General features: G+C 43.6%; 2 protein-coding genes across 2 annotated transcripts; both read right to left on the reverse strand.

The window, feature by feature from the left end:
* Nucleotides 1–4,882: 4,882 nt before the first annotated feature.
* On the reverse strand, nucleotides 4,883–8,047 carry KCNRG (potassium channel regulator). Its single transcript, XM_058824852.1, has 2 exons — nucleotides 7,470–8,047; nucleotides 4,883–5,634 (listed from the first exon to the last, which is right to left on the reverse strand). Exons 1-2 carry the CDS (start codon nucleotides 8,045–8,047, stop codon nucleotides 5,382–5,384), a joined length of 831 nt encoding a protein of 276 aa, XP_058680835.1. The 3' UTR covers nucleotides 4,883–5,381.
* A 1,603-nt stretch (nucleotides 8,048–9,650) lies between these two features.
* TRIM13 (tripartite motif containing 13) lies at nucleotides 9,651–15,749 on the reverse strand. Its single transcript, XM_058824851.1, has 2 exons — nucleotides 15,643–15,749; nucleotides 9,651–10,885 (listed from the first exon to the last, which is right to left on the reverse strand). The coding sequence occupies exons 1-2, from the start codon at nucleotides 15,643–15,645 to the stop codon at nucleotides 9,653–9,655; spliced, it is 1,236 nt and encodes a 411-aa protein (XP_058680834.1). The 5' UTR covers nucleotides 15,646–15,749; the 3' UTR covers nucleotides 9,651–9,652.
* Nucleotides 15,750–16,038: the final 289 nt, after the last annotated feature.

Genomic DNA, 16,038 nt, shown 5'->3' on the forward strand with positions numbered 1-16,038 from the left:
CACATGAGTGCTGACTGCAGAACCTATAAGGATGCAGTGACTGCACTTCCCAAAGAAACAAAAACACTCATGAACTGTTATTGAAATCAATACCCAAAGAACAAGAAGGTATTTCTCAACTCTGTTCTTCCTGGTATCAGCAGGATACTGAACAATTCTAGTGGTAAATAAATGACGTGTCCCTGAAAGGGATAAGTACAACACAAGAGAGACTTCTCAGTGTGTGAAGAAGGAGACAAAAAGTTACTTAAAAGCACAAAAAATGTCACCCATTACTAGAAAAGGAAGCCAACACAGTTACATGGTGCAAAAACAGGGGGATGGAAGAAGTGTGTGGTACCTCTGTTCTGTTGGGACATTCAGCCAGCATCACAAGACTGTACTGGCAAAGCCCTTGACAGTCTTGAATATAGAAACACAGGATGACACCCAATTTTAAAGGAGGGAAAAGTGATTAAGATGAGGAAGTGTAAAGCAAATTGAGGCGTTGTTTTTCTGAATCATCTGCCTTTTGCAAATCCCGCAAGCTATCACAGAATCACAGAATTTTCAAGACTGGAAGAGACCAATAAGATCATCTAGTCCAGCCGATGTTCTAACTGTTCAGCTAGATCATGGCAGCAAGTGCCACATCCAGTCTTTTTTTAAATTCTTCAAGGGATGATGCCTCTACCACCTCACTGGGTAAATGATTCCAGTTTCTGACCACTCTTTCTGTGAAGTATTTCCTTCTTACTTCTAACTTACATCTAGCTTGACGCAACTTGAGACTGTGTCCTCTTGTTCTATCCGTTGTCGCCCGGAGAAAGAGGCCGACCCCCAGCTCACTACAGCCACCCTTCAGGAAGTTGTAGAGAGTGATGAGGTCACCCCTTAGTCTCCTTTTCTCCAGGCTGAACAACCCCAGCTCCCTCAGTCGCTCTTCATATGGCTTGTGTTCCAAGCCCCTTATTAGTTTTGTTGCTCTCCTCTGGACACGCTCAAGTAACTCAACGTCCCTCTTAAAGTGAGGGGCCCAGAACTGGATACAGTACTCCAAGTGAGGCCTCACCAGTGCCGAGTACAGGGGAAGAATGACCTCTCTGCTCCTGCTGGCCACTCCATTTCTGATACTGGCCAGGATGGCATTGGCCCTCTTGGCTACCTGGGCACATTGCTGGCTCATGTTCAGCCGACTGTCAACCAGCACCCCCAGGTCCCTTTCCACCTGGGCACTATCCAGCCACTCCATCCCCAGCTTGTATCGGTACAGGGGATTATTATGGCCGAAGTGCAATACTCGGCACTTGGACTTATTGAAGTTCATCCCATTTGATTCTGTCCATTTGTCCAGCCGTTCCAAGTCTCTATCACCTCATTTTGGATGATCTCCTTCTAGCATGTAAACTGCAGTCCCTGTGAGTGGGACAGGATGATGGTGCTGCCTCACCATTCAGTTTCTTTTTCCCCTATGGCTCTCTGTTTGCCTGTTACAAAGCCACAGAGAGCTCATTGTGAGTGAGCATGGGGGCTGCCTGCCCCAGCACTGTGACAGTTCCTTTCTAGCATTTACAGGAAGTGGAACACTGCACATTTCTGCTGAATCCAGGGAAAAATAAAAAGGCAAATACAGCAGTGAAGTTTACTGAAATCAGCAAATTTTGCACCTTCACAGGAAAAAAGGAATTCTCTTGAGAAAGTTGGCAATGAAAGAAGTGGATTATGTCAGGGATAGCAAATTACTTTTATTGGAAAATAAAAGTCTAAATTACTCAAAATCCCATTCCCATTTAATCAAAAAGAGAGCTAGATCTGAGCAATCAGAGCTTCTGGTTCTGTCACATGTAAAAGTACAACCAAGTCACCTACAACACACTGCTAGTCTAGCAAAGATTGTGTTGTGAGATACCAGAGCTGAATTGCCTGCCAAGGTTTGGGTGGAAGTACTCAGTTTAGCACATAATCTGGTTTTGACGAAGCAGCTTTTAAAATCACTCAGACTCGTAGTTCCTACCAGCCAAATTCACTTGTACAGCTGTTCCCTTCTGTGTGAATAACTCTGCTGAGCACACACCACACAGTCTGCTCTCTGCTGCATCCCTGCTTGTTTGGGGCTTCAGAAGGGAAGGAGCAGTAAAAACATTGGCCACTATTTCTAAATTCCTGCCTCGGTGCCTGCAGGTTACACTGCATACCACTTCAAAGAGGGCACAGAAAATATGCCATCCTGACTCAGCAACACTTTACAGTAGGATAAATAACCTCACAAGGTGGAGGCCAGCTGAAGATCCTCCTAGTAAATCAGTGCTATTTTTATATTAATTTGTCTGCAAATAAACATAATTTCACCTGTTCCTCCATAATTACTGCTATTTAGTTGTAGCTTGAAACTATACAACACCTGTAGCTCTATCATCACTGCTTCCTTTTTCTGTATAAGGAAACCCAGAAAGGAGTTTTCCTTGAAGAACCGGCTTAAATTCAATTAATTTATTCCATCAATCTTTCATTGAAGTCATGGGTATCCTACTGGTATCAGTTCAGAAGCTTTCAACAGATTTCTATCAGGTTGTCCACACACATGCTGTCAAACTTATTTAAGGACTATCAGTTAAAAAAACTAATAAAAAAATCCCAACAAAGTGAAAGCATTGTGTAAGAGCCTAATCATATTCTCTGCAGGAACACAAAATGACAGAAGGTGATACTTCTCAGTTCAGAGCTAAGTAAGAATAAATGCTGGAAGAACTCTGGGAGGACAAGCTTGTTGATGGTCATGTGCTTTGCTTCCAAAAGAAGCACACAGCCACAGCACACTGTTACCCAAGGGTAAAGCACATATGGTTCTTTACATGACAGCAACTTGCACTGGTATATTTTCCAGAGCCAAATACTGCATTCATAGAATGATGCTGTGCTAAATAAAAATTAACCCATGTGTTCAGCCCATCATAAAGTGTTACTAAAATGGTTGTATCAAATATTCATTTTGCCAAAGACATGGAACATAGATGATTGCATAGGTAAAAACTTTGGGGCTCTTTAAAAATTGAAGTATTTGTCTTTTCTTTCACTTCATAAAAAAAAAAATTAGAATCCAAACTTCAATTTTCAAAGAGGCTGCTGCAGCATGGAAAACAAAGTCCCTACTTTTGTGGTAGATGAAACAGTGTAATTGTTACTGTGAGGTGTTCTGAAACTTGTCTCAGCTTACATCACTGCTATTGGTGATCATCTAGGGCATAATGTCTAAATACAGCCTCAAGTCTATTTTTTAAACTTTCCTTGTAAGAATTTGCTTTTTTTTTGTCTCGTGCTTCACATTGGCTAGTCCCTCCACCTACAATATCCACAACCAGTAACTCACCCAATAATCAACATTATTGTTTCCAAACAAGGAGTGTTGTCTGCAGCGCAGCAACTTGTGGGGACAGGCACCCCACACAGCCTGTCTGTTCTGTCACCCAACAGTGGTCTGACCTCAAAGCCCACCATGATAGGTTTTCTGGCACAGACCTTCACAGAAGGGCTCCACAGAATCATAAAACAGACCAGGCTGGAAGGGAACTCAAAAGATCATCTGGTGCAGTCTTTCATGTGACACAGAGCCTTCATGAAATCATTTAGCATACTCTTCAAAATTTCTAACAAGGGAGACTCCACCACATCTGTGGGGAGGTTGTTCAGTGAATGATGGTTCTCACTGTAAGAAATATCTTACTTCAAGGCAAATATGAATGCATTGACATTACTGACCAAAAGAAACCCATTTGAAGTGGAAGCATTCACTCTTACATTCATTACATAACCTGTAAGCAGCTTGGGAGATGTAGTCCCATAATCATATTATTCTCAACTCTAACAGCTCTAGAACAAGCAAAGAAGACCTCATTGAGCTTCTGAACTTAGGTCAAGCTGAAATGCCCCAGAGCAGTAGCCAAAGAAAAGAGGTGTCCAATAGTGGCACTTCTTTCCAGTCTGGAAAGATCCATTTCACTGAAACTCCTTAAGGCAAGAAAGAGATGGCTGAGTCCCACCCCCATTATCAAGGGCTGCAAATAAAGTAATGCATTCACATTTTAAAACTAATGAAAAGCCAGATCTGACTGGTTAGCCAAGAAAGCCCAAAGTGGTTCTCCTGGGCTATTCTAAGCCTTGGGAAGATGGTGCCATCTCAAGCTGCAACAACGGAAATAGAGGTGGATAGCAGGAAAAAGTTTTTCATGGAGACTCATAACGTTCTGGAATGGTCTACCTGGGGAGATGGTGGAATCACCATCCCTGGATGTGTTTAAAAACAGACTGGATGTGACACTCGATGCCATGGTTTAGTTGAGGTGTTGGGGCATGGGTTGGACTCAATGATCTTTAAGGTCTCTTACAACCTAGTCTTTCTGTGAATTCTGTGTTCTACCAGCAACAAAACTGAGATGCAACTAATGAATCCCTGAAGTTATTGCTATCTTCTTTCTCTGCCTTGATGGAAGGACAAAAGATTCTTAATTTATAAAGCTTCATTAACTTACCTCTCTCAGTACCTGAGCTAATTTTGGCATCTTTACAAATCTTTGCACAGGACTAACAAGGCTCTTAAAGCCACCTCTGCTAAGCCTTCCAACAGTGCTGTACTTAACAAGTGCTAAAAAATTCTTTGCACTGCTTTGTTTGAAACTGTACAAATTCTTTCATCTGAAGGGCTGTTCATCACATTTTCATCCTTTTTATGGTGAAAGCACTAAAAATTAACTGACCCTCTGTTCACAAAGATCTTTATCATTTAATTCTCAGAACCAAAGGGCATCTTAATGCCACCAGAGTGGGAGGAGAGGACAAGACAGTCACACATTCTTTCACAGACTTCAGTGATGGCTTTCACAAAGCCACACAGCAGCACAGCTCGGGATGTTCCCCTCCCACTGCCCTCAACCTACTGCAAGAGAGTCAGTGAGTGGAAGCACTAATCAATCACTGGGGTTTGCATTCCTCCCCCAGCCACTTCTCCTGACTGTTGGGATGACAGTTGCATCATCTTCATGTGTTACCCTGTTTTTAAAATCTACTTGCAGATTAGCACAGAACATAAAAACAGTTTTCTGGAAGGGATGGCTGATGCTTTGTGAGTCTTCATGTAAATTTTAGCCACAGAGAAAAAACAAAAACAACTCTTGGAATTGCTGAAATCTGGTCCACAAACCCAGTACCGAATCTGGGCTTCTTTTACTTAAAGAAGGTACAGCGGTAAAAGGCAAGAAAACAATTTTTCCCCCTAAATACTTGAAAGAACATGTGTTTGTTACTTCCCTCAATAGCTGCAGTTTCAAACATGCCAAAACAACAAAAATAAAAGGTCACTAGTGCTGACACATCCCTCTTCTACATTCAGAAGATGGAAGGAAAAGCCCTTATTTCCCTTTCTGTACTTGGCTTCTCCTTGCCTGTGCTACCCCAGAGCTCCCTGGGGTTTGGTTCACCATGATGGCAAGGCCTGCTGCCCTCTTCGTCCTTTCAAAAGTGTAGCATTCAGCCTTCTCTTCACTGGGGACTGTCCTGGTGCTTATGAGGCGAAATCCATCTTTGAGCAAAGTGTCAAGCAGCAGGCCTAGCACGTTAGTACCATTAATCAGCTTTCTCTTATCAGGCTTTATGGAAACATACCTAAAATCAGAGAGAAAAACAAAAAGGAAAAAGCAGTTACAACACACTTTAACTACTTTACAGCACAGATCAGCCCAGCTGCACTGTGTTTACAGCAACCAAGGCTCCAGATTTTTTTTCCTTCTTTTAAGGATGACTTGACTCTTTCCTTCATTAAGAGTAATTCTCAGTTCATCCAGTTATGTGCTGGGGAATAAGCACTTCCCTTTCACACCCTCCTCCACCACAAAATTTACTTTCTTAAGAAACATCCGTGACAACCCCCATCTTGTCTCAACAGAGGAGAAGTAAGCAGCAGGCTCTGCAATGCTGCAAGTTTTTCAGGTAAGAGAAAACAATGGACAGCAGAGTCACATTCACCCCAAGAGCATCACTCTCCAACACACAGGATCTCTCTCTCTACAAACAGTGACATTTATTGCAAAGTTACCTTGTACAGCAGGTCGTGTGGTAACAAATATTAAAATCACTTTCACATGGCCTCAAATGATTTTATTTGATATAAAGTAGAGTGTAAGAATCTATCCGGACATTCTGAGGAGCAGAAGTCAGGTAAAAATTCTATTACAAAATGTATAAACTGACAGGTGAAACTGTTCCACAGTTCACAGGCAAGTACACCAAACATTCATGGAAAGCACAAGAAAGGCAAAAAAGTCCATGTCACCACAAAGACTAAGGAGATAGAAATTCAGCAAGGCAACATAATCAAATGTTACTTATTTCATTACTCAAGATCAGCTTTTCTATCGATCTGCAAAGGGAAATTTTTACTAATTCTGAAGAAATAAATGAAAAAATCAGAAATATTTTCCCCACTACTTAAGTTGCCATAACCTACTCAACCAATTGCTAGTCCATTAAAATTAGTAATATGTTATAAAGTTAAGGTTTGGCACACAAACATATATATTGCTTCACAAATGCAAAGTAGTTTTTATTTTAATTGTTTAGCTAGAGAAAGCTGGAAGAAAGATAAACTTTATTTTCTTTAAAAAACAATCAAAAGACTGCTGTATTGGTTCATATATTCAAATAGAATATTTTTTGAAATATTTCAATGAAATTTCCATAAAATTCCAGATGTTCTAACAGCCACAGAGGACAAATTAGGTTAACATTTTCTTATACAGTAAGAACATGTCTCCATACAATAGAGACATCCAGCAAAAGATAGTTTAAAAAAACCTAAGTAGCCATTAGAATACAATACTGCTATCACAAAAATTACTGATACACAGTTATCTTAATAAAAACAGAACCTGGGTCTGAATTCAAAGAAAATCCACTGTGAAGCATATAGTTAATAATCTGTCTTTTCTCCCTCCCCCTAATAAAAAGTTCTACAAAAGCTTTCCGATCCCCAAAATGCTGCCTCAGTTTCAATGAAGTTTTTAACCCTTCTTGCCATTCTCTGTTTCCTGTTTTCCATATGAAAGCCTTTTACGCCATAAGCTAGTGGAGATTTTAGGCTTCCACCCAGTAATTTACTTTACTTTGTTTCCTTACTGTGTTTTTCATGTTCTGTGGAAGGCGATACTGTGAAATCCTAAAGTGAGTGAGGAGGAAATTGCAGAGAGAGAGAAAAACCCAAGAGTACTTACAAACAAACATCAAGAACAGTACTTTAGGAAGCTGAGAACAGGCAAATCAGTGTAACAAATTAAACTGGGTGTTTCAGAGCTAGAAAACGATAACATTGAACAGAAAGAAAGAAACCTATTTCTTTTCTTTCAGTTTCTTTAAAATGAGCTTTGCTAGCACATAGTGTGCACTTCATGAACTGCAAGTCACAAAGACGTGTCTGTAATGAGAAGTCACTCTAGGGACAGTACCTGGCCACGAACTGGTCACCAGCAGAATACTCAGTCCCACACAGAAAAACCATATCATGATGAGAGGGTCTTTCCAAAGGAAGTGGAACAAGTGGTTTCTGGGAAGGAAAAGGGCTGTTCCAGCCCTGTCCTGACTGCTGTCCTGTAAACACAGTGATCTGCTCAGCTAGTGCCTCAATGGTGGTACTGCAGGAACCAAAGATCCGGAAAAAGGCCTGCATTTCTTGGAGAGAAAAACGCACTTCCAAGATCTCCAGCCTCGGTTTCAGCAAATGTTCTTGGCTCAGGAGGTTGGCCAGGGGGTAGAGTCCATAGAATTCTGCTTCTCTCTGCAGCCTCTGATAGTCTGAGAAATCAGTTGGTAAGGAAACCTGGAGAGTCCTCAAGAAGTCCATGATGTAACTAAACAAAGCTCCATCTCTGTCCACAAAAAACTCTCCATTCACCAGTTTAAATTCCTGGTCATCGTCACTCACCATGCGTGCCAGCCTGGACTCAGGGAACCGCTGCAAGGTGGAAGCCCGGGTTATAAACCTCACACCTCCCACACTCAGAACGACCACCTCTCGACTACTCATGGCTGCCTCAGCCACTCAGGAACTGCAGCTCTCTGATCTACACCTCTGTGACTCGATCCCTCCTAAACTGCAAGGCAGCTGCAAAAACCATTGCATTCTTTTAGCAAGTGTTTGGAGTGAGGTGTGGAGCAGCAACAGGATTCCCAGGCAACAAAGATGTAAATATCATGTACAATAGTTTTGTTTGCTGGGTTTGGTTGCTTGGAGACTTTGAACTCTTGGAATTTAATGTTTTATTTTTGAGATGAACAGCTTGCAAGGACTACCAGAATACAGTGAATTGACTGTTGCAATTTATGAGACCTTGAGAGAGGCCAACGAATATTCCTGACGGATGGCGCACATTATATTTGTTTTCTAGAAATGTTAGTTCAACATTTTCATTCCATACACTGCTGTTCACACAACCACTGCAAAAAGAGGTTAAATGTGCTTCAGGCAAGATATTTCAGTACCGTATGCTCTGGAAGAAGGGCACTTCAGAGAACTCAAGCTTAAGGTTCCCTTTAAATCACTGTATCTAAGGCCAGCGAAGTCAATACAAACAGAAAATGCAATTAGCTCCTCAAACGAGATACACAAAATTACAGCAACAGCACAAGAACCTATACAAGGTTCTTCAAACACCACCAACATCCATACACCTGCTGCATCACACAACCTGCTCCAGGAATCATCCAGTCATTTTTCCTGGCTTTTGGAATTGCAATCTGGAGAGGCAGAGAGGGACAGGAGAGCAGCTGTTTTACTTGCCACCTCTGCAGGGTTAGAGCCCAGGCTGCCTTCCTGTGGCAGACCTCTGCGTGCCTTTCACTGCACTAAGTTCTTTATGTTAAGGCCAGTCTTTAAGAAAGTGTGGCTCCAGAGAAACACGGATCTAACAAAACAGCCCAGCTACCCCAACAATTTGATGCTGGAAAAGTAAACTGCAAAGTATGAACTCTCTGCAAAGCACATACCATCCTGTAGCTTGTTCTTATTATCTCTAGAATTTATGCTTGTCCTGAAGAAATATTTTTGTATAGGACATGTAATCTGAATGCACAGGGTAATTACAGTATTTGGTTATACAAAAAGATACCCCACAAAACCAAACCAAAACATATAGCTATTTCAGAAAGAAGTAATATTGTCAGATTGAAGCTAGTTCCATAATATGAATGATGCACACTGCATTTTGCAGTGGAAGGGCAGTCCTCAGCAAACCTGTCAGCACAGTGCTCACCTCAGTCACAACTCTTCTTCCTCTTTCCAAACCATCTCCCAGTTAGAATTTTTTTAAAACTACAATCTTTTACCTTATTCTACAATTACATTAACATCAAACTAAAAATACAGTTTGGCCCTATATTTTGGTAAGGAAAATGATTTACAGTGAGTAATATTCCCATAATTGCCACTGAAAGAAGAATCCACAAAATGTTTTTCAAAGCTCCATTTCATTTTCTGCTTTAGCAGTACTCAAATTATGGGAACATTATGAATGTTTTGGAATCATTTTGAATCTTAGAATGTTTCACTGAAGTCTGAAAAGACCAATTAATTTAAGAAGTTCCATGTTTTCTGCCCCAGATCTCTCTTAGTTCTTTTATTCCAGCAGACACTTCACAACAGTTTATATTTGCACACAAACTGTGCGACGTTATCCAGTACAACCAACGTATAGTTTTTACACTTTTCTCTTAAGAGTGAAGCTCCATCTGTCATCTGTTCCCAGTAAAAGACTGCATGATCTGCTATCTCCACGGTATCTGCCAAATAGGACAAGCAAATTGTAAGGAACTGAGATTTCCAGCACTGGAGATTGTCAATGACCGACTCCACAAAGGACATTCTGGTGACAGCAAGAATGAGCAAGAAAATAAGAGAGTTCACTATAAATCTGCGTGAAAAGACCGAGGGAATCTTGAATTTAAAAGTGTTGCTTTCCTGAGGCAAGGAAAGTTTGTCCACATCAACAAGCTTTATTCCATTCCACTGGCTGGTATCAAAGCTCTTCATTGTGGGACTGATGTCCACAGTGGAACAAGGTAAAGGGGTTTCTTTGAGCACCTTGATTTTTTCCCTGAACTCCTGCATCTGCTGCAGAAATATAATGGGCTCGGACACATCTTTGAAGGCCTCTGCAATGTTAAAAGCCATCCGCTGCTCTTGCAGAATGGTGTTCAGTTTATTGATTTCCGGATCGTAGGCCTGCATCACCGCAAGCTTCATGGTCTCAAAGTCAGACAGAATCTCATTTCTCTTCTGCTCCAGCGTGTGCTGCAGCTTCTCAAAGAACTCCTTCACTTTGTCAGAATCTTTCGTCAGCATCTGCAGAGCTTTCCTCTTGCTGGTCTCTAAGGTATCCAGCCGTGAGAGGGCATCTCCACAACGCCAAGTTTCAAAGCCCTGGAACAAGGTTTCAAAAGCCCGCTTCTCCTGGGAATAAGCTTCTTCAATGGAACAGAAAACGTGCTTTGTGTGGTCACCACGGGTGGCACAAACCCCACAGATCAGCTGCATGTCTGTCCTGCAAAAAATGTTAAGGGGCTGCCCGCTGTGCACTTTGCACACAGGCATTTTTGGAGTTACTTTGATTTTGTTGTACTTCTCCACGATGCCTTTCAGGGAATAGTTGACCTGCAAGCTGTTGACTCCAGTGACAGGAGTCTCCTTTCTGCATGTGGGGCACTTGAAAGGGGATGGCCTCCAAAGCACATTCCGCACATTTCCCTCAAGAATTCCTTCCAGACACTTTCTGCAGAAATTGTGTGAACAGGGCAGGACACGAGGATCGTCAAACAGGCTACAGCAAATGGGACAGGTCAGATCTTCCTCTAAGAGCTCCATCATGTCCTAGGAAAGAGAAAAAAGATGGTAACAGAACTTTAAAAACTTATTTCTCCCTCAAGGAGACCATACAAAAACCAATTTCCATCTGAGACATGTTTCACTGAGAAAAGGATGTACTTTTTCTTCCAGAATCCTTAAGACAGAGCCTCAGCTGGGTTTTTGCAGCCAGTCCCCCTTAGCTCTGGTACCTGGCCAGCAAATGGCAGGCACAAGAATGGTGCAATGCTCAGGCAGAACCATTTTTTGGACTTTCAACTAGAAATGCTGGAAAAGAACACTTGCCAATCTCACCAAGGATTCTTAAAGAACATACCTCATGTACTCACAGTAACAGTGCAAGACTTACATCTTTCCTTGCTGATGCAATACACATAAATAGGATTTGCACAGAAGATACACAGCCAATATAGTCTGCTAAGATTTGATTACTTTCTACTTGCTCCACTCATCCAAAACTTCCAGTTTCAACCCCCACACACTGGTACTGTAGACAATACTAAAAGTGACTGAAAAAGCCCTGTTGCAGTGTTTCTGCTGCTACAGAATACATAATGTGTCTTTTTGCTCTACCTGCAAGGCCAAAGGAGAGTCACCACTCACTTTAAGAATTAGCGTTTCTCTTGCTCCTGCAGTACTTTTAAATAACCAACTGAATGTGCTACTATTGAGCCATTCAGCACCAAGTCAAAATACTTCAAATAACTTCAAACAACAGCCGCCCATAATCCTTGATAATTCATCATGAAACAAAACTGTGGAACATTTTTGCTCATCTGCAATCTCTATTTCCAATTCCATTCTCACAGCATTCACACCCCAGGAATTTTTTTCTGTGGAGAGAACCTACAGGAAGAATATTTATCATGTAATCCTTTCTACTGGAAAGTCTCAGTGAAAGGACCCAGTGCACTGCCCTCCCCCCACCTCTAACTAAAGCCAAGTTCTCAAATGCAGACACCTTGTAACTTACAGCATGCTCTAAGAAAACAAATACATAATAAAGACCAAAGCAGGTGACAGTCTGTATCATCCAAAGCTCTTATACACTTTGTTTTGAGCTATAATTAGAAAGATGCTTCCCTTGCATAAATTCTTTCCGTATTACACAACATTTATTCATATATATGTAATAAAATTCCTCTTATAAATTGAAAGACATCACAGAAAAGTGCATCAAAGTACTGCAAGTACTGCTGTGACATCAAGGCATGTGAATGAGCTCTTAATTAGTTTTGATGTAATTTCTAAGGTTTCTGTCTCCTCAAAGAAATATGAAGTGGAAAACATGGGAGCCAAGAACAGAGCTGCAAGGGAAGATCCACGCTGCACAGGAGACAAGAAGAGTAATAAAAACAATACTACTGACCCAAGGAAAGCAAAGTTCACTATCAGGAAGAAAAGTGAGGTCAGTCCTGACTTTCCTTCACAAAAGGACCAGTAGTCCCAGTAAGACTTACGGTAAAAGCTATTCTTGGGAAGTGTAAGCAAACCTCCCATGCTTTCCAAGTGAGGAGGAGGGATTGTCACAACCTGAAAATTCATTAGAACTTCTCAGTGGGCTGAACAAAGACAGCAGTCCAGTGTCAGGGAACTCTTATCCTTTATTATACAGCCACCTTAACTCCCACAGCCATCCTGCTGTTTAGTTGTAGAAGTGTTGGCTGACAAGCTCTTGACTTTTACAATGAACTTTACCAAGCTCCCGACTCTCCCAGCAAACTTCAGCACAGAGCAAGGGGTAAAATCCAATTGCTGGGATAAAACAAGAGAGGAGAGAGTAAAAAGGGAAAATAGAGAAAGTGAAGGAAAAAGACCACCAGTCCTTAGATCCCATATTGGTCCTGCCACTATGTACGGTCCAGATCTGGGATCAACAAAAGCCTGGGACCAATCCCTCCCTTTTACAGTTTCCCTAGGGCACATCCCTTCATTTTTTGTGCCATTTGCTGCTGCTGGCACATGCACAGTGAGCCCTTAGAGCCCTTCAGGAAATGAGTGGGAGGGCTGGGAGCCCCTTTAGTGAGGTGCCCAGGACTTGGCCCTTCTCTTGCAGCAGGCACACTAACCGTGAGCCTCCAGGCCGACTAACAAGCCCAGCAATGAAAGGGAAGCTGGCTCACAACAGCTCTTCCCTGCCTCAGCAGGACCCTCCCTCCCAATCCCAACTTTCCTGTGACAGCACAACAGTCAGAATGCTTGAGACAACCATGACTATGTACTTGTGCCCACCATATATTTTCTGTGCTTGCTGGAAAAAAGAGACTTTGGAAATGTTGCCAGCTTTTTTACTCAGAACTAAAGTCAGGAGGCAGAAGAAGCCACCACTACAACTGAGGAAAAAGTCCCAGAGAAAAGGTCTAACAACTCTGACTAATGGGTTTCCTGTAAGCCCATTCAAAAACCTCATTTTCTGTGAGGAGAATGTAGTTTTGAAGCACCTCTCATGCTCTCAAAGCAACGTTTCTCTTCCATCTTCTTCCTAGTGCTAAAAATAATAGGATGACAGGAAGATGGTAATTTCATCCCTCACTCTTGAATCTTCCTTTTTGTGAGCAGCTCTTTCTTTCCAACTTGTACTCATAGCTTTAAGCCACAGTAGCAACACAAAGACCAGTTCAGCTCATGTGCTAAGAGGATAATAACTACAAAACTAAAATGACAGTTTTCCATCTCTTAGTAAATGGAAATGCACAGGACAGAAAATATTTGCTCTGGTCCATCTCCTTTACCAGGGAGGATTTTACTTCCCAGTTAGGGAGCTGGAAAAGCAACTTTGCGTGCCTGACAGCAAGAACTGCAAACCAATGCAGAAAATGCTTACTGTAACACTTTCCATCAAAATTGCAGGACAAACACTGAAGATTTTCACACTCCTAAAAATACAAAAAACATACACAAAATGTCTTCATGATCCAACTAAAACTGTCCTGTTGCATTTCAACCACACTTACTGAATTACATAATTATGCTTCATAAATATAACAATTTCAAAACATTTATACAAGATCATTAAAACCACTGGATTTTTTAAAAATAAATGGGCAGGTCTATAAACTTCCCCCCCTCCCCCTCTTACAACACCAGAAATGCCAAACCAAAAATACTGAAGACCTGTATGACTGGTTGAACAGATTAACTTCTGTCTTCTTTAATTTCAGACAGTAAATTGTCTGTGGATTGAAACATCCCTTAGCAACCTGGTATTTGTGTGATGATTTAAACTTTTCCACTGGGAATTTCTATGTGTAACGTCTGACCCAGGTTTGGGTGGCCCTGGAATTCCCCACTTGTAGCACACAGACCAAAAGCATCTCTGGGTACAAACCCAATAGATGTCACCCATCAGAAATAGCAACTTGCACAGTTTTATCATTAGGAAGAAGAATGACAAGCAACATCAAACCATAAAAGCAAAAACAACCACACTCCAGACAAAAATTCATTTAGCATGCTTCTCAGCACAGAAGTTGGGTTTATCAGCCAGCAGCATGCTGAAAGCAAAACCAGAATTTCACCAGGCTTCAAAACAACCAAAAAGATTGCTGCAATGGCACGTAACTGTTCCAAATGAGACTTGACCAAGTGAAGCTACATTTCTACAAGCAGTTGAGCTAGTCAGGAGAGGTCACATCTCCCTTCCTTGGCAAGGACCCTGGTCTGTGTCAGGACCCCAATGAGCAATTGCAGCAGCCTTCCCACAGAGAGGGGAAGGGAGATGGAAGATCCTCCTTCCAGCAGCTATGATTAACCCTGTTCACTCCACTGAGAGAAACTGCAATCTAACGGAGGGTCATTGTATCCATTTTATTGGGGAACACCTGATCTCCATGAGCCGTAGGTAACATAGGATCATAGAATGTTAAGGGACTGAAAAGGACTTTGAAGATTATCTAGTCCCAACTCCCCCTGCCATGGGCAGGGACACTAACCACTAGACCAGGTTGCCAAAGGTCTTACCCAATCTGGCCTTGAACATTGCCAGGACTGGGGCATCCACAACCTCCCTGGGCAACCTGTTCCAGTGTCACTGCTCCCACAGTAAAGAATTTCTTCCCAATATCTAAACAAAATTTCCCCTCTTTCAGTTTGTACACATCACTCCTTGTTCTGTCACTATAGTTCCCGATGGAGAGTCCCTCTCTGGCTTCCCTGTACACCCCTTTCAGCTACTGGAAGGCTGCCATCCAGACAGCAAAAAACACCTGGGTAAATTGCCCATGCTTCAAAGCATGTATTCTTCAAAGTATTTCATAGCCAAAGGTTTTTCCAGGAGCACCCGGCAGATCCAACATGTCCAGACTCTCCAACGGCAGGAAGGCCGAAGAAATAAGCGATCTGTGCTCAGTGCATTCACAGCCCCGTGAACACCGTTTCACCCCCAGGGCTGGCCGGTCTGTCGAGCGCAGGGGCTGCCCCAACGCTGGCCCCGCGCTCACCCCCATTGTCCCTCGACCTGACAGAGGCTCCCTTGCCACTCCTGGTTACAACCTCCCTCTCCAATTCCAGCGGGGAATCGCCCCTAAACGACGGCACTGCAGCCAGCCGCCGGCCCTGGCTTCCGCGGGGGTCTCAGCGCTCTGCCGGGCACCGCAGCCCGGGGCAGGGAGGCCCTGCCGGTCCGCCGAGCACAGCGGGCATGGCGGCTGCCGGCGCTACCGGCGCTCCGGCCGCGGCGTCCACCGCCGCCTCTCACAAAGCCGCGGCCTGCGCTCGGCGGGCCGGGCCCGCCCGTCCTGCCGCCCCCTGGTCCCGCTACTCACCATGGCAGCCGGGGCCGCGGGGCTCCGGGCAGGCGGGGGCCCGGCCGCCTCGGTCACTCGCTCGGCCCGCCGCGCTCCCGCCCCGGCCGCCGCCCGCCTTCCGGGCCCGCCGCTCCCGCCCCGCCGCCCGGCCCTGGCCCGCCGGAGCCACCGGCCGGGAGCTGCTGTCCCGCCGTCCCACCCACCTTGGCCCGCGGCCGCCGATCCAGCCCCGGGGCAGGAGCTGCTGCGGCTCTTCCCTTCCTCCGTTTGCCTGCGAGCGGCCGGGAAGGCCTCCGGAGCTGCCGGGAGAGGGCCGGCGGTGGATGCTGCCTGCCTAAGGCGGCGGCCGAGGCTGCAGCCTGTGCCTCCGCCGAGATATATACGGGTTTCTGTTGTTTGTTAACTCTGTTAAAT

Source organism: Ammospiza caudacuta, chromosome 2, assembly GCF_027887145.1.
Source record: "Ammospiza caudacuta isolate bAmmCau1 chromosome 2, bAmmCau1.pri, whole genome shotgun sequence".
Classification (NCBI taxonomy): Eukaryota; Metazoa; Chordata; class Aves; order Passeriformes; family Passerellidae; genus Ammospiza; species Ammospiza caudacuta.